The 24,511-nt window shown below is 46.9% G+C and overlaps 1 protein-coding gene across 2 annotated transcripts in view; it reads right to left on the bottom strand.

Moving 5' to 3' along the window:
• The window catches only part of Sh3rf3 (SH3 domain containing ring finger 3), a 340,679-nt gene extending 317,261 nt beyond the window's left edge, over positions 1-23,418 (bottom strand). For both annotated transcript variants that reach the window (XM_046420254.2, XM_046420255.2), the window contains exon 1: positions 21,571-23,418. In XM_046420254.2, coding sequence (XP_046276210.1) covers positions 21,571-22,131 — 561 coding nt within the window. In that variant the 5' untranslated portion in view covers positions 22,132-23,418. The remainder of the gene's footprint in view (positions 1-21,570) is intronic.
• Between the last annotated feature and the right edge of the window lie 1,093 nt (positions 23,419-24,511).

Below are 24,511 nucleotides of genomic sequence, written 5' to 3'. Positions count from 1 at the left end.
TTAATGCTCATCTTAAGAGAATAGGTTAAGTCTTCAGGGACTGTACTCACGAGCAAGAAGGCAAGTTGTTATTGAGTTAGGCCATCTCATGTGTTCAGCCTCTTCTGTAACCAAGGCTCACAACTCTCACTTGTGCTCCTGGTGCATGATGTCACTCAATACATTATCACACAGCAGGAGGCCCTCACCAGATATAGCCACCTGATCTTGAACTTCCCCACCTCCAGAACTGTGAGCTGAATAAACCTCTTTTCTTTATAAAGATCCAGCCTCAGATAGTTTGTTATATAGCAATGGAAAAATGGACTAAGACACATGGTCTTGCACCACTTGCCCCACCTGTTCTGTCCAACTTATTGATGGTCCCCCACGACGTCCCTATCATCTTCTTTCAGTTTCTCATTTGCTCTAAGCTCCTTGAAACAATAGGGCTCCAAGCCTACTACTCTCTCTGATGGAATACTGTCTTCCTAACCTCTTCACCTGGCTAGGTCCTGCTCACCTTTTGAACGCATACCTGGCAAGGCTTTGCAAGTTGGGAATGGGTTTCCAAGAAAATTTTCTCCCACTCTGACTTTTCCAGGCCTCCTACAGTTTAGATCATGCTGCTCAGTCCTGGTAACAGCACCATCTGGGACCTCTGAACAACCCAATGCCAGGCTGCACCTGGATCAATCATGTTGGAACCCCGGGGACAGATGTCAGTGCTTAGGGAAGTTCCCCTAGACTTCAACATGCAAAGTCAAGAACCACACACAGCTGCCATATGTTAAAGGGTGATTTTGACCTTCTAAAAGGGTTTAAAAAAAAAAACATGATTGTAAAAGGAATTCCCTGAAATTAGGCAGTCCAAATTCAATTAGAGTACAAAAACACATGCATTATAAACATTTCTGCCCTACATCAAGTTTTTTGTATGCCATTTTAAGTCAGCATCTTGATACCCCCATGGTACCAACAGAGCGTAAACTCCAAAGATCAGACACTACCTTGCTCTTTGCAAAGGCAGAGAATCGTGCCTGGCCCATGTCAGTGCTGGATGGATACTTGTGGGGTGACTGAAAGGCCTCCTCCCATGGGACTGTGTATGACAGGCAACAGACAAGGCGCATGTCCTGCACAAACCCAAACCCAGCCTGTGCTGACCCACTTGCTAGTTGATGAGTACATTCCCCCTGGGCTCCTCCCTGTGGGAGAGGGCCCTACTTCTTCATTTGGAGCCATTCATCTGTGGTTCGTGAAAGGCGGTGGTAACCTTTGAGATGAAAAGAGGTTTAGAAGTGCAAATGACTGTCAATGTGAATATTAATAGCAACGTGATTAATCACTGAAGTTGTGTGCCAGACACTTGACTCCTGATTAAACAGAGTGCAGCTCAAGCCAAACCAAAGACTTTGCAGCTCTGAGCCAAAGGATCTACTGGAGAACTGGTCCCAGCGGGGGCAGAGGGATGTTCTCAGTGTCTGTCTCGAGAAGTCTCGGAATAACGTCGGGTCACCCCAGGCAAAAGACAGCACAGCCCTGCCCAGGGCTCCCCAAGGCGGGACTCGGCTCCTGCTCCTCCCTGGAGCCCAGTTCAGAGCCTGGTCCACATGAGGTGTTCAATCTGAGCTTCTGAAGATGGGAGGAAACAATGAATAAATGACAGAAGAGAAGGAGGAATTTGGAGTTGAAAGCCAGAAAGGATAAACAGGGAAACAAAAGATTCCAGGGCTCCCCTGGGCTCTGCCAACTACACAAAGAATGCAATATAAGACTTCATGTTTTGGTAAAACCACCCATCAGAGCTGTTCCACAAAGCTGTGAATTCACCTCAGATGCTTTTTTTTTAAATAAATGCCCTGGTTGCTACCACTACAAATATTTGAGACTAAAATGAACACCAGCTGCCCTGCCCAATAAGCAGTCTGTCTGTGACCCAGGCTCAAACACACTGTTATGTTCTGCTTCTTCAGTCACGAGTGTACTTTTCAGCATTAGAAATTATCCCTTTCACATTTTCAAATGCTGGGGCTTCTGCCTGACTAATGCCATCTTTAATTATACATAATCGAGTATTTTACTATGATCTAATGGGGTCTATTACTCATCAAAATGGCACCAGTCAGCAATAATATTCCCCAGAGCCAATTACTCAACCCTTCTTTCATTCTTCAGAAGTACCCAGCCTGCACGTGCAGAAATCTGTACACAGTTCAAGCTACAGCATCTTGCCAATTTGTCCAAAAAAAAAAAAAGACAAAAACTGTCTTCAAAAACCCTTTCACAGCTTGCGGGGAGCTTTTGAATAGACACACTAATGACAGTGGATGGAGCCGTAACCTCACAACGGGTGCTGGGCAAAGGTCCCTGTGGTCCCCACCACATGTTCTGCACAGGGGGGACACGGTCAGGCATGCCACACAGGAGGCCGTGGATGCTCAGAAGGTCAGCATCTGCCCATGTCTTACAACAAGCAGGTGTGAGAGCCAGGATCTCACCCTCGCTGACAGCATCCCACGGCCCCACCACACAAAGACCAGAAGAGTCACAAAAGGGGCTGGAGAGGACACAGCAGATGACTCTGCCAGAGGCTCTTGGATCCCACAGGTGCCACATGACAAGCCACCCAGATCACCCTGTCCTACACAATGTTTTGAGGTTTGAGTGATCTTGAGCAAACCTAAAGATCATCAGAAATTAAAGTCTCCAAAACTTTCATTCAATGGGATGAACTGCCAAACCAGTTAATAACTATAAACCCAATTTATAAGAATTATAAGGCTGGGGGGCCATAGCTCAGTGGTAGAGCATTTGCCTAGCATGCACAAGGTCCTGGGATCAATCCCCAGCCTTGAAAAAAAATAAATACACACACACGCATATATATATAAATGGACATACATATTGTTATGTGTTAGTGATTAAATGAAAGATGAATGGGTCAGGCTCCAGTGCTGAACATTTCACCTAAATAACTGCTGGTTAACTTCCAAATACAAGAGAAATTAAAAATTAATAAACCAAGTACCCTAAGATCCAGAGCAGGAAAATATACTAGTAAGGTCACTTGATGGACAATGGGCAAATAAATCATTTTCAAGGGAACTGGGAATCAATAGTGAGCAGTGAGACCTTGATATGCCCCCCTTGAATAATTGACGAGGCTTCTTTTTTGGACCATTTACAGTACTATGTTTAGCATTCCATTTAGCACTGCAAAATAATTCACTCAAGTGTTGGCTCCTTATCAGATCTGTTGACCAAGCAGCAGATGGCAAAGAATACACACAGATCTAGTGTTTCTTTGGTGTACAAACAGCACACTGGAGTTTCTATTTAAGAACTGCCCCTCATTCAGCCTAGCGACCGAACAGCTGCCTGTCAAAACACGGACCCAATACCATCCATCAAAGCATCCTCCGGGGTCCTGACACACAGAGCGGCACTGTCCCCTCCACTCACTTCCTTTGAGTAAACCTTTCAGGACCAACTGATGGTTATAATTCAAAGAAACAGGCACCTCGGCCATTTCCCCCAGGTACCTCTGGGAAGGTGCCCGCCAACAGTTCTTGGGTGGACAAAGAAGAAGCCCATTCTCTGACTCAGTCCCCAAGAGGGAAGAAAGAGACCTACACTGGGAGGGAAGTGTTGGGGCCACCGTGAGTTGGTGAGTGCCTTTACCTAGGAGGAAGACTCGGAGGCCCCGGGACTAGAAGAGGCTAGGGGAGGCTTCAGGAAGAGAGAGGAAAACAATGGGCCAGCCGGGGGAAGAGCTTCCCGGTATCAGCCAAGGGAAGGGGAAGAGAAGGGAAGGAAAGGAAGGGTCTGGAAGAGAGGCAGTAGAGAGAAAGGACACCCATAATTTGGGAAATCAAGGATTAGAAAAAATAAAGATATTCCTACGTCAACCCTGTGGGGCCCTGCAATGCAAGCCCTCATGTTCCTCTTTGGAGTCCCAGCCCAATTTTATTAGGAAGTCACTCCCTCTCAGAGCTTTGTGCTGAGGGAGGTGGTGTGGACTCCCCACCTCTAGAGGAATAGCCAGGACCCAAGGTGTTCGTGAGGAGAAAGGTGTCTTCAGAGATTGAACCCAGGGATGCTCAACCACTGAGCCACACCCCCATTCTTTTTATTTTTTATTTTGAGACGGGGTCTCGCTAATATACTCAGGGCATCACTAAGTTGCTGAGGCTGGCTTTGAACTTGGCTCAGCCTCCTAATCCTCTGAGATTATAGGCATGCACCAGAGGCAGGTTTCTTGGTTCCTAAACAGAGAACCAAGGATTTGCCCACCACCACTGGAGGCCTCTAAGCACAGGACAAATGCAAAGAACTGAATGGTGGCAGGCAGACAGCCCTGAGGAGTGAGTCATTGCTGTTATTATTTTGCACCTAAGACACTGCCAACTTTGGGGGAACTGGAACCATCTCTGCCAATGCAGTCCAGTGATGTTTCAGAGAACATGACTCATGCCATTTGCCTGATGCTTAGTCTGTCTAAATGCAGCCAGAGGCAAGTGCCCAATAAATGGGAGCCCTAACCATAACAGCCATTATTATGGTACCATCCATTCTAAGACTTACCATTATGAAAAACTAAGGCTCAAGAACCATAATAGTCATAATGGCTCATTCTTATTCAGTGCTTACTAGGTAGCCAGTATTTTCTCAACACTTCACATAAGAATTCCCTCAGTCTGCACAATCCTTCAGGAGGTGGATACTCTAATTAGGCCCCACCTTGCAGAGGAGCACACGGAGGCCCAGGGATACCATTTCCACGTCCAGTGGCTTTCCCAGGGACACACAGTGAGGATCCATCAAGAGGGAGATGGGAGCCCAAGCTTTGGGCTCTAGGGCTCCCTGCCTGCCACAGCTCTCCACGGCACGTTTCTCCTGCCTGACCTTCAGCCTGAAGCAGCACTGCCATTGACCATCATGCTTTGGGGACCCCAAGAACCAACCAGCTGCACCTAGACTGGGTTTCTGCTCTATCATGCAGGGAGCCAGGTTCCATGGGCAATGTGGTTCTGACCACACTGGTCCTAAATATCTGCATGGGAGGAAAAAACCCCAAGACCTGGAGAGAAAACAGAAGATGAATTCTAGAGAAGTGCTCTTGATGTTCAATGGGAACACAGGAAAGTGTGGTGACAGTAGTGCAGAGGGTCATTCTGTCAAGAACCAGGTGAGGTACTAAGGGACGTGCAGTGCACTCATGGACAACCTGGTGGGCACAAAATGGGTAAGGAAACACAATACAGACCCTGCAAGTCACCACGTGCCTTTCACAGCATCCTGGAACAGAGGAAGGACCCCACGTCAGTCCTTCAGGATGGAGGGATCAATAGTGAAGGTGACAGGTCTTATGTAAGCAAAGAACCAATAACAGAAATGAACGCACTGTGGGAATGAAGAGCAGGCAGGGCTCACGTGGCCATGTGACTGGGGCCAGGAGACCTCCAGCCTGCTGTGAAGTCTGGCTGAAAGAGGGGCTGAGAGGGCCGGTGACAACCAACAGCTTTTGAGGACGATTCTCCAGAGCATGGGCACAGGTGTGTTGGGATGAGTGTAATCAGAAGGGACCCTCAAGGACATGGGGGGCCAGGCATGGTGCAATCTTGTTAAAAAAAAGAAAACAGAAACAAGCATTCATTGTCCCTTTCAAGGGAAAGAGATGATAAAACTTGGGGACACAGACATAACCACTGAGGGAAAACTCAAAGGATCAGGTCAGGCGCTCCATGCTCAGCTTGCATTATGAACTTCCACAGAGGGCTCTGCCTGACCAGGCGCTCCCTGAGTTTTCTTACATGAGGGTGAAGCCCACTGCTCTGAGGTCAGCACTGGCCATGCCCACTCCAGAGCTCATCTGTGTCCATCTGTACCAACCAGGAGCACTCACGCTGTAAGAACAAAGGACTTGGGACAAGCCCACTTTGAGCGTCTCTTGGTTCCAATCCTTGCATCACTGTCCTGCTATAGTTCGGGACCTCACCAGGCACCTGAGAAATTCAAACAGGGGAGAAGACGGCTCTGAGCAGGTGTGTAACCAGGAGCCACAGAAGGGCTGAGGGAAGCCCAGCCTGCACCCAACTTGGCACTCCTGGGACTCAGGAACACATGTCTCTCTTCACCTTTTTTGCCATGTTGATCATTTCAGCTTTATATCAATTCCAAAGGTGGCTTTTCTTGCAATTGCTATTTGGGTTTAAAAATTTTTTAAAAAAGCAATTTTTCCAAACACTGTCTTCCAAGCAGAAAAATGCTGTCCCCATTTCTCATCTTCACCTTATTCAACCCTCTCTCATCTTATAAAATCCTCAGCACACCCAGAGCCGGGTCACCAACAACTGTGATACAGAGGAAAGAGGGGCACTGGAAGACAAATACCAATTTGCTGTGGGGAAATGGAGTCTGCTTATTCTACAACGTAAGGCAGTTTTGTGGGCTTTTAAAGATAGCTTTTATTATCATGTATAATTTTATTCCCCAGCCACATGTGGGGAATATAAAAAAATGTATATATATTTAAGGTATACAGCATGATGACACTGTGAAACTATTGCCACAATCAAGCTGGTTAACATCTATCACTTTACAAAATTACTTTTTTGTTGTTGTTGTGTGTATGGTAAGAATACTTGAGATTTACCCTGTCAGCAATTTCAAGTATGCATTGTTATTAAGTACAGTCACCGTACTGCACATTAGATCTCCAGAACATATTCATCTTATAACCAAAAGTAATATACCCTTTGACCAACATCCCTTCAATCTCCTCACTTTTTTGGGGGAGGGGGACACTAGGGATCGAACCCAGGGATGCTTGACCACTGAGCCACATCCCCAGCCCTTTTTATATTTTATTTTGAGACACGGTCTCACTAAATTGCTGAGGCTGGCTTTGAACTGCAATCCTCTTGCCTCAGCCTCCCAAGCTGCTGGGATTACAGGTGCACACACCATGTCCAGCAATCTCTTCCCTTCTTAGCCCCTGGTAACCAGAGTTTTTCCCTCTGCTTCTGTGAGTTGAATTTCTTTAGATTCCACAAATAAGTAAGATGGCAGTATCTGTCTTTATGTGCCTATCTGATTTCATTTAGCATGATATCCTCTGGTTGCCACATACGGCAGGATTTCTTTCTTTCTAAGGGTGAGTAACATTCTGTTGTGCATACACCACAATTTCTTTGTCCTTTGATGGACATCTGGGTCGCTTCCACCTATTGGCTCTTATGAATAACTCTGCAAGAAACAGGGGGTGCAGTATTTCTTCAAGGTTCTGACTTCATCGTAACTTAAGACAGTTTTTACCCAAACTATAGACATACATTCCTCATCTTCACAATGTTTACTTAAGGAGTTTCTTTAAATTGAGTCATTTTTTTATTCAAATTTGTTTCCAAATGAAACTCTATGTAACTGCTATATTTTTTTCTTAAATGCACCTCTTGACATAAATTAAAAAGGACCATTAAAATTCACATAAACAGTAACATAAACTCATTCGCAGGTACTGTCCAGGACCATCTGGCATGCCCCCCCCCCAGTTGGGTTCCCTGTGCCCAGGCCTTCACCAGGAATATCCCCTCCCCAGTGGCCCTTTCCCCTTCTGCATCCCCCGCACAAGGTCCTACTCCAGCCGCCTGGATGCCAACTCAAAGTCCCCATCGTTCAACTTGAACACCTCTACGCTGCCTCTCAACATAGCAATTGTCACTTTGAAAACTGACATCCTTGAAAATGTCTCCACCTGACAGAATGTTTCCCACTTAAGTGTAAAGAGTGAGAGCATCCCTCCATGACAGCCACCTTTCCTCACGTTTACTGACAAGCTGACCGCACTTCCTTCACTCCACAACAGACCCCAAGTGCCTGGGAGGGTGAGCCAACTACCAGAAAATTAAAAAATAGAAATAAAGGGATTTCAACACTGCTGATCACCAGGGCAAGGCAAGGCAAGTCAAAACTATCATGAGCTATTAGTACCTCACTCCAGCCAGAAAGGCCACTACCAAAAGAATCAAATGAAGCAACTGGTGAGAATACAGAGAAATGGGAAGCCTCACACACTGTCGGTAGGAATGTGAATTAGGACAGGCAGTAGTACAGAGTTTCCTCAGAAAACTAAACATAGAACTAAAAAATAGAACTACCATGTGTTCAGTGCAGCAATCCCACTTCTGGGTATATCTACCCCCCAAATATGAAATCAGAAGGTGGAGATGTCTTCATTTTCAAGTTATCTGCAACACAATTCACAACGGCCAAGATATGGAGTCAACCTAGGTATCCATCAACCTATGAATGGCTAAAGAAAACATGGTACATATACATAATAGAATACTAATTCTGTCAAAAAAGAATGACGTTCTCAAACGATGGTTATTTGGGGCAACATGGATGAACCTAAAGGACAATTATGCTGAATGAAATAACCCAGGCTTGGAAAAAGTACCAGACGATCTCATTCACATGTGGAATCTAAAAGATCTTATATAAGTTAAGAGCAGAAGAGTTTATTAGTTAGTTTACTGCTGCTGTGACAAAAATTCCCAACAAGAACAACTGAGAGGAGAACAAGTTTATTTGGGGCTCATAGTTTCAGAGGTTCAGTCCATGGTCGGCCGGCTCCAAGGCAGATACGTGATGGGGGAAGGGTAAACTGGGGGAAAGCCAGGAAGGGAGGTAAGGGGAGGGACAGGGACAGAGGGAGAGAGGGGGAGAGAGAGAGAGAGAGAGAGAGAGAGAGAGAAAGCAAGCTTGAGGAGCTAAGAACAAAATCTAATGGCTACAATCCCCAGTGACCTACTTCCTCCAGCCACACAGCACCTACCTACCATTATCACCAGGAAGGAGTTCATCAAAATTATTAATCCACCAAATGGATTAATCCACTGATTAAGTGTAGCTCTCATAATCTAATCATTTCACCTCTGAATATTCCTGCACTGCCACACCAGCTTTGGGGGAGTGGGGGGACACCTTATATTTAAACCATAACAAACAATGGTTACCAAAGGCTGGTGAGGGGCCGGGGGGCAGGGGGATAGAGAGAGGATGGTTAATGGGTACAAACCTATGGTTAGATAGAAGGAATAAATTCTGGTGTCCTATTGTGCCATCCAGTGAATATAGTTAACAATAATTCACTACATATTTCAAAATAGCTAGGAGAGAGGCTTTTGAATGTTCTCAACATAAAGCAACGATAAATGCTTAAGGTGATAGATATGCTAATTACCTTGATTTGATGATTCATACATACCTATATGGAAACATCACAGCACACCCCACAAATAGATACAATTACTGTGTGTCAATCAAAAATAAAATTTCTTTAAAAAAGGAAAAGAAACCTCTGGGACCTGCCAGGCTCCACTCAGTTGACCTTACCAGGTGTCTATGAGCTAGCAGGGGCTGTTCTTCCCACAGAGAACCAATCAAAGCTTGAATGATGGGTCCAGCCCACTGACAAAAGTCACACTTGAACCCTTCTTGAGTGCACATCACTACTGACTCAGCACAGACTGCCAGGCTCAACTCTGAGCCTCTGAGCCTAGGTGGAAGACTGCCCTCACTGTGGGGTCTTCATCTGTACAGCTGTGCCAGCCAGCTGGGGTGCATGTAGGGTTCTGGGGTGGGCCAAGCCAGGGAAAGCCACGGGACACACACATCTGATTCCAGATCTGGGCAGAAAAGCCCCCAATGTGATATTAAAATCAGAGGAAGCGCCTTCTGGATAGAACGTAACATGCATATGAATTTTTAAGAAGAAAATCTTCAGACCACAAATAAACACCTGCTCCTGAAAGAACCCCAGTAGAAAGGGTATGAGCAGGAGACAGGGAAGTGGCCAGAGAAATGGGAATGCACAGCTTACCAGATCTCACAGAGTCACGGAGAGTCCCCCCGGAGGGGACAGAGAGTCCACCCAGAGGAGAATGGACCCACCATGGCTCCATGGTGAAAGGACGATGGGACAGCGCCATCTCGGCTGTCCAGGCAGCTGAGAAAGGGAGGCAGGTGCCTCAGGGTCAAAAGGGCACATGGCCCTCCCTAGAGCTCAGCGTGATGGGGAGGGTGACCAGAGTGTGAGCCCTGTTCAGCACCGAGGAGCCAGAGGAACGGAACCAAAACGGGATAAGTAGCTGGTGCCTCCGGGAAGCCAGATGCTGACAACTTTAAAGGGCCAACAAAGCAGTAATTGTCAGGTCGTTCATCACGACCCCAGAGGGGCATGCTGGGCTGGAGAAGAAAGGGGCTTCTCGGCCCACGAGGTTCACAGATGATGGTCACAGAAGCATCGATTAGTTTGGGGACACAGGAAATGCTATGATTAACATCAACCGCATTCAGACTTACAACCAGCCCCTGCAGAAAGAGGAAAGAAAAGGGGAAAAAAATCTATCATCTAAAACACCTAAATTTTAACAAGAAATTGCTCAAGTTTGGGGAAACACAGAGAAGGCATATCAGTAAAGTCCCCACAAGCACAATTACAATTCCCACGAAGGACAAGTGGATCATGGGGTCAGTGGCTGGATGTGGCTGATATCCGTAAGAGTGGAAAGTCCAACCATGAGCATCAACCATGTGCACCAATGTGTGGTGTTTAGAAAACATGCAACAGTGATGGCTAGCAGGGAGGAGGCCTGCCCAGGGCTTGAACGGAAAACCTTCTCCTGGCCTGTCCTCTCCCCTACCCCATCCTTATCATGTGAGTTATGTGGACACAATTCAGTATTTCATGACTCCCTACCAATGCTCAATAAACCACCCCACTTCTTTAAAGCAGATCCATGTAAGACAAACAGCCCCCACCTGCCTACAAGTACAAATTCATGTACATTAAGCTCCCATGGTGCTGTCCCCTTGGACCTGAGCCCCTATCCATGCAACTCCAGACACTGATCTGCCAAGCCACCAACACGTCAGTCCTAGAAATGGGTGACTGGAAAATTGGGGAGCTGCAATCTTCTGGATAATGGGAACTGCTCTATACCATGTATCTTTTAACTGTGAGGTTTAACTGCATCCCCACAGAATCTGACGTATGTCAATTTATTTGGGATGCTGGAGGCAACACCTTAATCCAGGATAATATCTATTTCTATTACTGTGCATAGGTCAAGGCTGTCTGTTGAACAAAGATACCACATAAACTCCCAAATCCACAAAAACCACATTGCTAATTTTTAATTTTTTTAAACCAGGGATTGAACCCAGGGGTGCTTAACCACTGAGCCACACCCAGCCCTTTATATTTTTTTATAGTCTCGATGCTAAGTTGCTGAGTGAGGCTGGCTTTGAACTTGTGATCCTCCTGCCTCAGCCTCCTGAGCTGCTGGAATTATAGGCATGTGCCATGACATCAGGTCCATATTGCTAAAATTAATGAAAAGAAAACAATTTTAATATTGGATGATTTGCCCCCTCTGAGATCTGCAACACAAAACCAGCCATAGAAGGCAAAAGAGAACTGCTACTTGGCAACAGAAGAAGGTTGTTCTTTTTTAGGAGTGCTATAGGGATCAGCATCCATCTTTATTCACACATGTTTAGACTACAGACTTGGTCCAGACAATTACTATTACTGATAAAATTAACCCATGACCCTGGCAAACTAAGTAGAAAAAGGTTAGTCTCAGTGGTTATCTTTGTTCTGTGCCCAGCTCAGATCTTAATGTTCAGCACCATGGAAAGGCACCTGCTTCCATTCCCATTCCTTGGGAAAGAAAAAGAAGGTGCAGCTTGTGAGATACCTAGAATTTGGAGTATTTTAATAAAGAGTTAAGGAATCCAGTGGTTCATCCATAAATAGCAAATACGTGGGTACATTTAGATAAATACAATAAGCTACATAATTGAATTCAGAGTCACAAAGCTGTGGCTCGATCGTAGGAGGGTTCTGGTTCTCCATCTTCACAGCTCTAATCGCAACTTGTGATGACAGATCTATTGGATATTTGTTTATTCTGTGTCCTCTAAACTGTCAGCTCCAGGAAGGCAGGTAGTATTTCTGGGGTTTTCGCCCCATACATATTCCAGCATCCAACAAAGTGCTTTCAAGGAAGTGAGAAGGCAATAAATGCCTGTGGTCTGAATGAATTATTGACATCACTCACTGGAGACCCGACTTCAAGAGCAGCTCTCAGGCAGAATCAGGGTAACAGCTCCCCAGTTCCAGCCCCTGGGCTACCATTCGCTCTGCACATTCCTTACAGCTGCCATCTTCAGGCTGGGCATGCATGCCTGGAGGATGAATGGGCCAGCTTCCAACTGTGAAGAAAGCGAGTTACAGGGGGAAGAAGGCAAGCTAGAATGAACCCACCACCATGGCTGCCCAGGGGCTACTCAATGACCCCTCTCTAAAGGAACCAGTTTAATATAATACGATAATTCCCAAACAGTACTCAAATTTTGCTTGCTACTTTGCCTGCAAATAGAGCACCAAGCTAAAATTTTTAATCAAACTTGAAGTTCTGGCAACATAAAAATTATACATTTTTTTGAAAATTAGATGGCACATTCCTTGAAGACCACCCAAGGCCCCTGCAAACCTTTTCTTCATGTTTGGTGATCACCTTGAGGAATCCTCTGACCCTTCAAATCAAACAGTAACATTGCCAGGAAACACTGCAGAGAATCAACCAATTCATCAGAAAGCAAAAGCAACTGCTCATTACAACCAACAATGTCTGATGAGATTAGTTAACCTCCCTTGCCTTTCTCCCTTCTCGCCAGTATCTCTGGGCCCATCCTAGTTAAACAAATAAAACATAGTAATCCATTAATATGTCTCAAATCCTACCTGATAAATCCAAATCATTTTCTCCTAGGCTGGTAGTGGTGCTGAAAGAGACTTCCGAAAATCAAAAGAAGCCTCCACCAATATGCTAGACACACCTGACCTCCCTCCACTGCTCCAGGTCCTCCAGCAAAGTCCCACAGCCTGCTGATCACATGGTACTCTGGGAGCCTCCACACAAGAACCAGCAATGGGCACCATGTGCATGACCAAAATGCAGACGAAGCCAAGGAGTGAGCAGCAAACTTTCTTAGAAAGCATCCACTTACAGAAGATTCCTTCTTCACCATTTCCATCCCCACTTCAAAGTACTAAAGATCCTGAAAAAGAAATGCAGAGTCCTTGTTTGATGACCCCAAACAATGAAAGAAGAAACTCTAGGAATGGGGAACCAGTGGCAAACTCACAAAGCCCTAAATCGCACCACTGCCACTTTCCTCATGAGAAATTCCTGCCAGCAGGTTTTTGAAGCAGCTCAGTGGGAGAAAACTTGCAGATCATGTGTAATGCCCTGGGTTTGATCCCCAGAACTGGGGATCTCTGTTAGGTAGACAATAGAATAAAAGGATACAGACACATGCATTTCTCTGATCTAGTCACTTAACTAAATGGGAAAAAAAAGTGCATTGCATTACAAATAAAAACTAATATAATTTTTATCCCAGGTACCCCACACACACACCCTGCAACCACCACCATGCTAGTGGAATGACTGGTACACAGCATTCAAATGACACTAGAGACAAATAACGCATCAATAGCCCTTTTCTTGAGTAGCCTCTAAAGTCTCACTGGGAACTCGTTTCTCTGCACCCTTCTTCCTGTGAACACGGTTGAGGAGCCCCACACACACACTATTCTCCACACTTGTCCTGGACTTGCATCTGCCCTTGGAGAGTCCCTTTTTAAATTCTCTCTCACACTTCTATTGGCCTGAGTTCCTGTGGCTAATCCGAATTCATCTAAGTGCATATGAATTCACGTGGGCATTATGCACACATACCATTAAGCAGGAATGCAAACATCCTAATATCTTCATGTTTGCAGATAACTATTGTATCTGTGAACAGTGTAAACACTTGTGTGGAGCAGAAGAGAGAAACAGCTCTTGTCGAAGGCTCTTTCAGGTCTCCCACGGGAGTGAACACTTGCCAGCCATTAAGGGCCAAAAGTGTAGCTTAGAGAGGCAGCAAACTGCGGTAGAGTCAAATTGTACTCATACTTTATATACTCTTTCATTCAAGCTTCACTCCGTGGGCAAAGGGTAGCCTATGTTACAGTGTGTTAGCAGGACCTATAAATCACCACTGCCAACACCTTGGGCTTGATACCCTATTCTTCTCAGGTTAATTAAAATTCCAATAGGATACACAGAAAACATGCATTTCTTATTCATCAAATCTGAACATCTCCCAAGCAAGGCAAATCTGATAAAAACTGACCTGCACCTCTTCAAGTGGTGCTGTAAAAAGCATTTGCCCCTAACCAAATGCTTGCTGATATTTTATTTCAAAAAAAAACGTACCTCTGAAAAGATTGTGCTAACTGTAAAGATGGAGATTTAATACAGGTTGAACTGAAATACCTGCTAGAAACCACATAGCTGAGACCCAATTTGGTCATGCTCCAGCAGGCAGGAGGCTGCTCTCAAGAGCCAGAAAGAAGAAACACCTGGATAGAACTCTGCTCAGCTCCATCACACCGAGCAGTCTGATTCCGGGCAGTTGTAGACAAGCTCCTGGGTCCTACAGATTAGGGAGGCGGGTTCGTTTTCAGGAGAGCCTGCCAACCAACTGGATCAGCAACTGAGAAGGATTATTCTTCCCTGCTGGCTTTCTTAAAGCAGATTATAGTTTAGGATTTTTTTTTTCACCTTAATGGCACTTGTACAGACCAGGAACACTGACTCTGATAACAAAGATAAAAACCTGGAGCAATTTAAAAGGTGAAATAGACTCAAACAACCTTTCAGCTTAGGTGTCCATTAAAGATCCATAATCCAGTCTCCATAAAACAGCTCGACTCTGGGGCAAAGTCTGAGATCGGACTCCACACGCCCACACGCACACCACCTATCCACATCCACATGCACACACCTGCACACACATACCCTTAATTTAAGATGCTATGTACCTGCCTACCACAGGCCCCATGAGGAGTGCCTCATAGATGATGAGAGACTTGAAATTTTCATCTTAGTAATATGCACGAAAAAGACAGTCAACTATGTGACTGCACACATGTGATCTCATTTATCCAGTAAAACAGATAAGAGCCCTAATTCACTGATAAGAAGACTAACGGAAGCTAGCCCGCTTGCCCAGGGGGTACACAGTGAGGAAGTGAGGAAGTGAGGAAGCCAGGATTAAATCCACCTGTCCTGAGACTCCCAACCCCTGGGTCACACTCAGCCACCCATGGAGTCCCCTGCTCTCTCTCTCCTTCCTCCCCAACCTCCACAACCCCCAGGAGAGGAAGGTCATCCATGTGCCAAGGTCCCAGCTAAGCTGTAGCAGGCTCAGGCACCAACCAGGAATCACAGTCAGCCCCCAAGGTGTGAGGGGAAGCATGTCAAGGTGACCAGGTCATGCGCTGCTGACCGACTTGGAGAAGGGAAAGAAACCCTCTTTCTTCTAAGTGTTGTCATGGGGATGTGACAGCAGAAGCCACTGCCACTCCTGAGACCAGGGGGTGGAGCTGGGGATAAGGCCAACAGAGGAAGAGAAGGATAGACAAGCAGGGAATGAAGCCACTAGCCTGGCCACGCAGATTCCCAGTGTGCTGTTCATATCACTGCACAGAGGGGTGCCTGTCACAGGGCTGCTTGCACCCCAGTCATAACTGATACAGTCGTTACTCTGTGGGGTTCGGGGGTTTACAAGATGGCAGCCACAGGCTGGAAGAGCATCTGTGGCTTTTAGGTGAGGTGAGCTGAACAAGTCAGTGCTGCTTATATTTGGCACTACGGCCACCAATTAGCTATCTGTCACAAGGGAAGAAGACTCCTCTAACCAAAAGGGCCCTAGGCCCAAAGTCCATCTTTCAAGTATTAACCTTACCAACTGTATCCTTCACCCAAAGGAACTTAGGCAGCCTCATTTTCCTCACCTGGGTAACTAGCTACCCGAATTGTCATAAAGAAGAGATGAGATATGCTTAAATCACCTGACCAATCCTTAGCCTGGAGTAGCCTCCAGGAACCCAGTATACAATAAGTGTTCAATGAAAGGTAATTTAGACTGTTCACCAACTGGCTACCAGCTGAACACAGCATTGGTGTAAGTCTCAAAGGTACTCAAGCCTTCTGAAAAGACTGCACTGTGGCTCAGCTGTCATGTTCACCAGGTACCTGCTACCCTGTGGGATGTCTGACTCTTTTCAGGATCCACACTTGTCCATCCTGCCATGGGCTGGCCTTTTTCCCCTGGAATCCTTATTACATCCAAGACTAAACCACAACAGTGTCACAACCATACTGCCAAGAATAGAAGGGCAGAGAGACGGAGTCGAGGGACACTATCCTGAATGAGCCATTTCCTAGCTCTCAGAACTACCTACGTATCACTTTCTCTGGGCCTCCAAGTAGTCATTACACCAACCACTTAAGGATTGTGGTGAACTCTCCATAAGGCCATATACGTCAAAGTGCCCAGCACACAGCAGCCCTCAGTAGCTGTTAAGTAAAACATCTCAGGCATAAGCTTCCCAACTGTCCATGATCAAAGAGCAGGTTAATTTGCTTGGAGACGCCATAGATACCCCACTACTCTGGCCTCCAGCTATCTGACAAGCTGGACTAACTAAAGTGTCACAGCCTCTGCAAGATGGCCCAAGGCACTCACCTCCAAGGAAGGCTGCAGTCCCCTCCTAGCCAAGCAGGGAGGTCTCTCCTTATCAGGAATCTGTCCTCTTTATTCACAACCATGTTTATGCAAGTTGTACTCACAATGTTAAAAATATATTTTAATTAAATATTATGTAACCAAGGAAGCTGAGTGCAAAAACTATGTTGCTCCCTCGAAGACCAAGAGGACTGCTTCAAACAGACTCAACAAAGGCAAAGTGCTTTAAAATGGTCAGATTGGGTATGAAAGAGAGCATGAAGCATTGCAGGGGAGGGGCTGTTTAAACTCTAGAAGGATGTGCCACTTAGTTCTTTGAAAGTCTCTTGAGTTCTCACTCCACTAGAAAGAAACAAATAGAAAATCATAAATGATGGCTGTGGCTTAAGCCAGAAAGACAATTTGGAACTCAAAAGAAAAGTCTTCAGCCCTGCATCCAAAAAAAGAATAAAAGAATCATATATGTGCATTTCTATAATAAAATTCTTAATGCATATAATTTTTATGATTCTCTGTTAATTTTACATTTCCCATTACTAGGTCCCAGTCACACTGCCTGAGAGATATAGAGATTTTTCAGATGGGTCCAATTTAAACATATCCTACTGTACTTCAGGATATAAATAGGACTGGGGGTGTGGCTCATAGGCCTGTGGATTTGATCCACAAAGTAAACACACACACACACACACAAACACACAAACACAACACAAACTAATTAGGTTCTAAAGCTTACTTTTATGTCATCAAAGGCACTGCCCACACTTTCTATAGTCCTTTAATTTGTGAAAATGTCCTCCCTCTTAAACCTCACAAAGTTCTGGGCTAACACCAGCCGTGGTGCCATCAAGTGTCTCCTGAGAGCCAAGAGCAAATAGCTTCCCTCCCTTATCCCCTTATAATCTCCAAGAGAGCCCAAGAGTAGTACCTGGCACAACGTAGGTACTCAATGAGTTCTACACGGGCCTAAATAAAAGGCAAGGAATATTTTAAAATAAACAAAATAAAAACCATTCAGAAAAACACTGAAACTGTTTTATATTTAAGTCCTTTTTAAACATCTCATATTAAAAAGTAATCTTTGATTTACTCAATGTAGAACCACAAAACCCTTTTGGCAGCCTCTCCTTTGGTTTTTTGTAGCGTTGGGTATAGAACGCGGGCCCTCAAACAAGGTAGGTGAGTGCTCTATCACTAGCTATATCCCCAGCCCCAACAATACCCTTTTAGCAAAGCCTACTGCCCTGAAACAATTTACTCAGTGTTAGTGTAGGGTATGAAATCAGCTCTCTTGAAAAATGTAAAAACAGTCAACAAACAAGATAGGCTGGGAAATTTAGCACTCATATGAAACTGCTATAGTTGACCATTAAAAAAGGACTTTTAGGGCTCAGGATGTGGCTCAAGTGGTAGCGTGCTCACCTGGCAAGTGTGAGGCACCAATGGGTTGGATCTTCAGCACCACATAAAAATAAAATAAAGATATTGTGTCCACCTAAAACTAAAAAATAGGACTTTTAAATATCACCTTAAGAAGCCACACACAACTGCCCAATGGTGCACACCTATAATCCCAGTGATTCAGGAGGCTGACGCAGGAAGATCACAAGTTCTAAACCAGCTTCATCAACTTAACAAGACCCAAAGCAACTTAGTGAGACCCTGTATCAATGTAAAAGATAAAAAGGGCTGTGAATGTGGCTCAGTGGTTAAGCACTCCTGGGTTAAATTCTCTGTACCAAAAAATAAAGAGACCAACAATCCCAGGTTTGGGCTCTAGGAATTTGTAAGTGTGATGGGTACTTCTAGGGGCAGCATCATTAATTGATTCCAATAAAAGGTCTCATCTCAAATGGTTCCGGTGAAAGCTGAGCTGACACGGTCTGCTAACCAGGGTAGGGGACTCCAAGTATGCTGGTGTGCATAAAAACCCCGATGAAAAGATGCAAATGAAGAATCTGGACAAAAGTGAAACCAAATATAAATGAATACATTTTTGTCTGATTCCATTCCAATATATAACTCAATAAATAAGCTAAGTAGATATTTGTCTATCTACATATTTTTAAAGTTTATATATCCCCGTTGGCCCAAAATAAGGTTTGAGGAGTTTCTAGATGTGAAAATAGGGGACTGTCCTATTGATGGTTACCTATGGTGAGTCATATTTGGTATCTGCTGAATGATGAAAATGAGTGCCCACCTATTAAGCAACCTGCAGCAACATACAGCATTCAGCTTTGCTTGGAGACAGCAGTATCATTCCAATAGATAGTAAAGCACCAACAGTCTATCTGGAAGTAATGTTTAACAGAAGTCTTCACCTGCCAAATTCATGGGTGGCTTAATGCGTAACACTCTTATCTCAGTCCCTTTTGCCTTCCCTATCCATTCTCTGTTCCCTGAGAGGATGCACCCAGACCTAATGCTGTTACCCCAGACTGGTAACAGTAGTTTAATATGCAGAACTTCTGATTAACCAGAAGGATTCCCAGTGACTGTTAAAAAGCAGTGGGGGGCTGGGGTTGTAACTCAGTGGTAGAGCACTTGCCTCCAATGCGTGAGGCACTGGGTTTGATCCTCAACACCACATAAAAATAAATAAATAAAAATAAAGATATTGTGTCCATCTACAGCTAAAAAAATATATATTTTTTAAAAAAGCAGTGGATATGGGCTGGGGATATAGCTCAGTTGGTAGACTACTTGCCTCACATGCACAAGGCCCTGGGTTCAATCCCCAGCACTGCCAAAAAAAAAAAAAAAAAAAAAAAGCAGTGAGTCTGTTGGAGATTGTGCCTCAGTGATGGAGCCCTTGTCTAGGATTTTCAAGGCCGTGGGTTCAATCCCAGTGCTACCAAAAAAAAAAAATAAATAAATAAAAGGTGGAGGGGCACAGGTGGAAAAATCAGCAGATGAAAAGCTTTATAGTATTATAATCTTATAATCCCTGCTTCCACGATATTTTCTTCTCTGTAAACAACCAAATATGACTTTGGATTTAATTCAGGCTTTTCCCAGAACCTGAACTTAATCCCTTTGAGGTGGACCAGTGAAGAAACAGCAGAAGGCTACACTTAGTTGACACAGTACCCATAAAGAAAATGCTTTCTAGAAGTTCCCTAAAACATGGCAAGTCACAGTCTGTGCGCCCCTACAAAATCAAAATCTAGTCAACTAAACATCAATTCCCTGTTATTAAGCATCATTACTCAAAGTTACAACCTTCCAGCCCTCTGACAAATTCTAAAGAATGCCATAACCGGCAAAGAGTTCCAGGAGCCACCCCAAGGCTGTGTCTTTTGAGTTTCAGAGGTTATCTCTGAACCTCCTGGTCAAACACGATTCCCCCAACATAAACTAGGAGGGCATCATAAATACACCATTGCCAAAATGTCCCAGGGTCTTACTAGAGACATAGTTCCAAAAAATCACATAATTATTCAAACAGGAGGAGGTAACCTGCTTATTTTGCAAATAAAAATCTTTAATTATAATACCTTAAATTAAAAACAGCAAGGATAGGAAAGAAAAGTTTGCAAATCTAACTGGAGCATGTAGCTGGACTTAATCACAATTAAAACCAAAGGACAAAAATACCCCTTAGCAATGACCTCAAGTAGGAACATTCCTTGACTGTCCTTGATTGTTCATTCTTCCATATCCTTAGGGAAAAAAAGCAATTCAGCAATGTATGGCATTTACCTCAATCTCAACATCCAAGGGTTTAAGTTCTTGTTAGCCATGTTGAAGTGCTGAGTAATTCAGATGCTAGCATTTTCCCAGCAATTCAAGATTGTAGGCACTGGAAGAATTATGCACCACCACCAACTCCTTAAATGGTCAAAAGTAGAGGAATACGGTTGTTTTCTAAAACAAATGACAATTCCAACATATCTACATAATATTTTTTAACATTAAAATGTGTTTTCTTCATTGAGAGATATTAAAACACGCAGGTACTTTGTGTGTCACTCAAACCAGCATGGGTGGGCTGCCACCCCCCACACACACACACACTATATATATCATATATAGAGAAGTGGCAGAGGGTATGTAACAACATGGAAGAAGAACCTTTTGAAACCAAATCACTGAAGCTCTCCAGGGAAAATCTTTCTTTTCAAGTAAAACGGAAGCAGTGGAGACTGTACAATCTATGCGCACACAAAATGAAACCAATAATAAAAATCGAAAATAACGGCCCACATGGGAATGTAACCCTACTTAAGAGTCCATGGCTTAGTGACGGAGGCTGCCAAGTCAAGTCCAAAAAAAAACAACAACAACTCTGGGCCAAAACCCTCCTGGGGGCTCCAGTTTAACTCCTTCCCTCCTGCTAAAGGAAAAGTTTGCAGTCCGCATTCTTCAGACACCACATCCCTCTTTTAGCTCCCTAGCCAGCCTCACAGGCAGGAGGCCACTGACTTCCTGAAGCGATCAGACTAGGGGAAAAATAAGCACGAACTTTCCTCCAGGAGGTCTGAGGGAGGAGAGAGCCTGAGGGTCCAGGAGAAGATCACGGCTTCTGGGGAGATGGGACCAGAATGCAGTTAAAGGCAGGGCCTGAATGGGGAGGCAGTCAGGATGAGCAAGCAGCAAGCCCAAAGGCACATCCACCGGAACGGAGGATGGGGTGCTGACTCACATATGAACAGGTGGGTGCAGGGGGACCCACAGTAGGTGTCAAGAAGTTTAGGGGAACAGGGTGCTCAGGAATGTACCCAAGAATTAGCAAGTGAGAACTAAGAGAACATGCCCAGAGTGGCTGGAGGGAGGCAAAGTTAGAGAAAGAAGAGCAAAACAGAAGAGTGGGCCAACGCAGGGTCACGTCTGGTCTCCTCTGCCTCTCATCACTACCCTTACGCCCACGTGCCCACCAACACTCGCGCTCCCACACACCAAGCGCCAAGCCGTGGGGCAGATACCCACCTTTGCCACTGGAGCGCCCCTGTTAGTAGCCAGGTCGCACAGGCTGGCGGTGGCGTTGCCCGCCGCCGCGGAGAGGAAGACAGGGGAGCCCGGGGCGCTGCCCACCGCGCCGCCCCCGCCGCCAGCGAGTGCGGTGGACGCACTGGAGCCAGGGCGCGCAGGCGGGCTCCCGCCAGGACTGGCGCCCGCACGGGGCCGCTGGCGGATGCCGTCCAGCAGGCGCACCAGCAGGATGTTGGCGGGCAGCTCGTCCACGCCGCAGCCCACCAGGATGCGACACTCCGGGCAGCGAAGCTCGTGGCGCGAGCACACGATGCTCTCCAGGCAGCGGCGGCAAAAGGTGTGCTGGCATGGCAGCACCTTGGCCGTGGTGTCTAGACGCTCCAGGCATACGGAGCACTCCAGTAGGTCCAGCAGCGACGACTCGTCCATGTCCTCTCCCGTCCCTGAGGCCGCCACCCGCCGCCGCCGCCGCTCTCCGGGCCTGTCCTCGTCGCCCTCGCTTTGCGCAGCAGCGGCGGCCGCCTTGGACGCGCACAGCCAGGACGCTCCGAGCAGCATGGGGGAGGCGCCGGCGCCGGCCACGCGCAGCTACCTAAGTCCGGGGGCCGGAGTAGGTCCCGCAGCGGGCAGCGAGCATCAGGACCGCGCCCAGGCGGCCGCTGCCAGAGAGCCGGGTTTCGCCGCGACTTCCTTCCCCCGAGGCTCTCGCCGCCGCCGCGGTGCAAAGTGACGCGCCGACGGGCCTGCGCGGCGGGGACCGGAGTTCCGTGAGCAGCTAGCCAACTCCAGCCAGCCGAGTCCGCTCAGTCCTTCTGAGCGCGACGCCCGCCGCTGCCGGCTACACCTGTCCCGCCACACGTCTGCCCAGCGCCGGGAACCGCGGATGCTGCCGGACACGACGCTCAGCCAGCTCTGCGCTCCAAACGGCTGCTTGAGGCCGAGAGCCCCGCGGCAGGAAGTGCGGGGAGCGGCCGGCCGGGTCCCCGGGGAGGCCGGGGCGCGGCGTGCGCGCTCCCCCGCGCTGCTGGCGAGCCGCACCGCCCCCGCGGCGCCTCCATGCGCCCCTGGCCTGCTTGCGAGTCGCTGCCTCTAGCGGGTTCGGCTGGAGCGTTCCTCTCCCTGGGCCACGAGCACGTGTGCGGGGGGGCGCGCGGAGGTCACGGTCACTGCGGGGCACTGGGCAAGAGGCGCTGAGCCCGCTAGACTTCCTTTGGACTCGGCGCACGCCGGCGACTGGCCCTGCCCCTGAGGGCACCTCCGGGGTTCCCGGGAACAACTCCTAAGCGGGCACGGCCCTGTCCCTTCCGTAGGGCTGAGTAGTCTTTGAGTTCTCCGCAAGGCTCAGAGGGGGACGTTTCCTCCCAGCGCTGCTGCGAAGGAAAGTTTGGGCGGCGTTACCCCGACTGCTTTCTTCGCCAGCGCTGGCGAACGGCTTGAGGACACAGCCGACGCCCAGGCAGGCATCCTCCCCGACGACTGCAGGGAGCGCTCCGGGTCCTGTTCCCTTTCCAGGCGGCCAACAGAAGTGACAGCTGCGGGTGTGGGTGGGGATGCCCCGTGAGGCAGGAGGGGAAGGCGCTCGGGTTTGGCGAGAACGCCCCGGGACCGTGCCGACCCTTCTCAGCAGCAGCCTGTCCTCTCCCGGTGGCCGGGGAGAGGCTAACGCCTCTTACCCCCGCACCAGCACCCTCTTGCCGGGCAACCGGCTCCGCGCCTCGGCGGCGCAGCTCCAAGGGCTCTAGCGCCCGCTGCGGCTCGATCTGGTGAACCGAGTCCAATATTTCCTCCCAAGGCGCAGAGGAGGGGGAATTCGCGCTTTCCTTCCCGACGCCCCGGTTTCTGGGAGCGTCAGAGCAACGGAAGTACGTACGGGAGGATCGGGAGCAGCAGGGAAGTTTGGCTGTGGGCTGGGGTCGGTGGCGAAGATTCCCTGCCGTGCGCTGCCCCCTCGTGGCCACTTTGTGTTCCCAACGCTCCCGGGTACCCATCTCTGACCCGACACAAACCAAGCCAGTTTTTGCCTGTGCTACATCAGAAGTGGGCACGCCTACGAATTGGCAGTGGGCTGTCCTGTGGTTTGAGTTCAGTGTGACTTTTCTGATTTTTCATGGAGAAAGTAATATTTTCTGGTGCTTAAATGCCAAGAATGTGCCTATGCATTATTTTATTGAATCCTCTAAACAGTCCTGTGAGGTAATTATTTTAACTTCATTTTACAAATGAGGCAAGGTGAGATGTACTGTTAAGACTTTGGGGGCTGGGGTGGTAGCTCAGTTGGTAGATAGAGTACCTGCCTTGCACATGTGAGGCACCGGGTTCTTTCCTCAGCATAAAAATAAATAAATAAAATAAAGGTATTGTGTCATCCACAACTTAAAAAAAAAGAAAAAGAAAAAAGCCTGCAGAAGCATTTCGGAAAAAAAGACTCCTTAGGGCTAGATTTTATCTTTATATGAAGACCATATGCCATAAGAATAGAAGCTGTCTTGAAGGTATTTCTTTTGCACTGTAATATCTTCAGTGTCTGGGGCAGTGTCTTGCACATGGTAGGTGCTCAATAAATATTTGTGGGGTGACTGAAAGAATATCTCGGTCTCATCACCTAGTTGTGACTTGAATATATATCTTAGCACCTCCATTCCTGATATCCTGTATTCTATCAGTTTGTGATACCCTGAAAATTTGGCTCCTGATGGCAGCAGATGGCTTTCCCAACCTAGAAGTCTCTCAGTAGTGTGGATTTCCACATACATTATTCACATCAGCGCTGGCAGCAGCATGAGATGGAAGTTATCCTTGAGCTGCCTGGATCCCATGAGGAAAGGAAATGCTCTGCTGGGTGCACAGAAGCACCCACCTGAGCCACTCTTGGGCCCTTGCTTGGGAACAGTCAAGAGGAATTTGTGAGGGGACCCAGAATGCTTGATCCAAGAGCTGC

This window comes from Marmota monax, unplaced genomic scaffold, assembly GCF_021218885.2.
Source record: "Marmota monax isolate L192 unplaced genomic scaffold, Marmota_monax_Labrador192_F-V1.1 WCK01_AAM20220418_F8-fsc00204, whole genome shotgun sequence".
In the NCBI taxonomy this organism is placed as follows: Eukaryota; Metazoa; Chordata; class Mammalia; order Rodentia; family Sciuridae; genus Marmota; species Marmota monax.
This window is presented reverse-complemented; position numbering and strand designations above follow the sequence as displayed.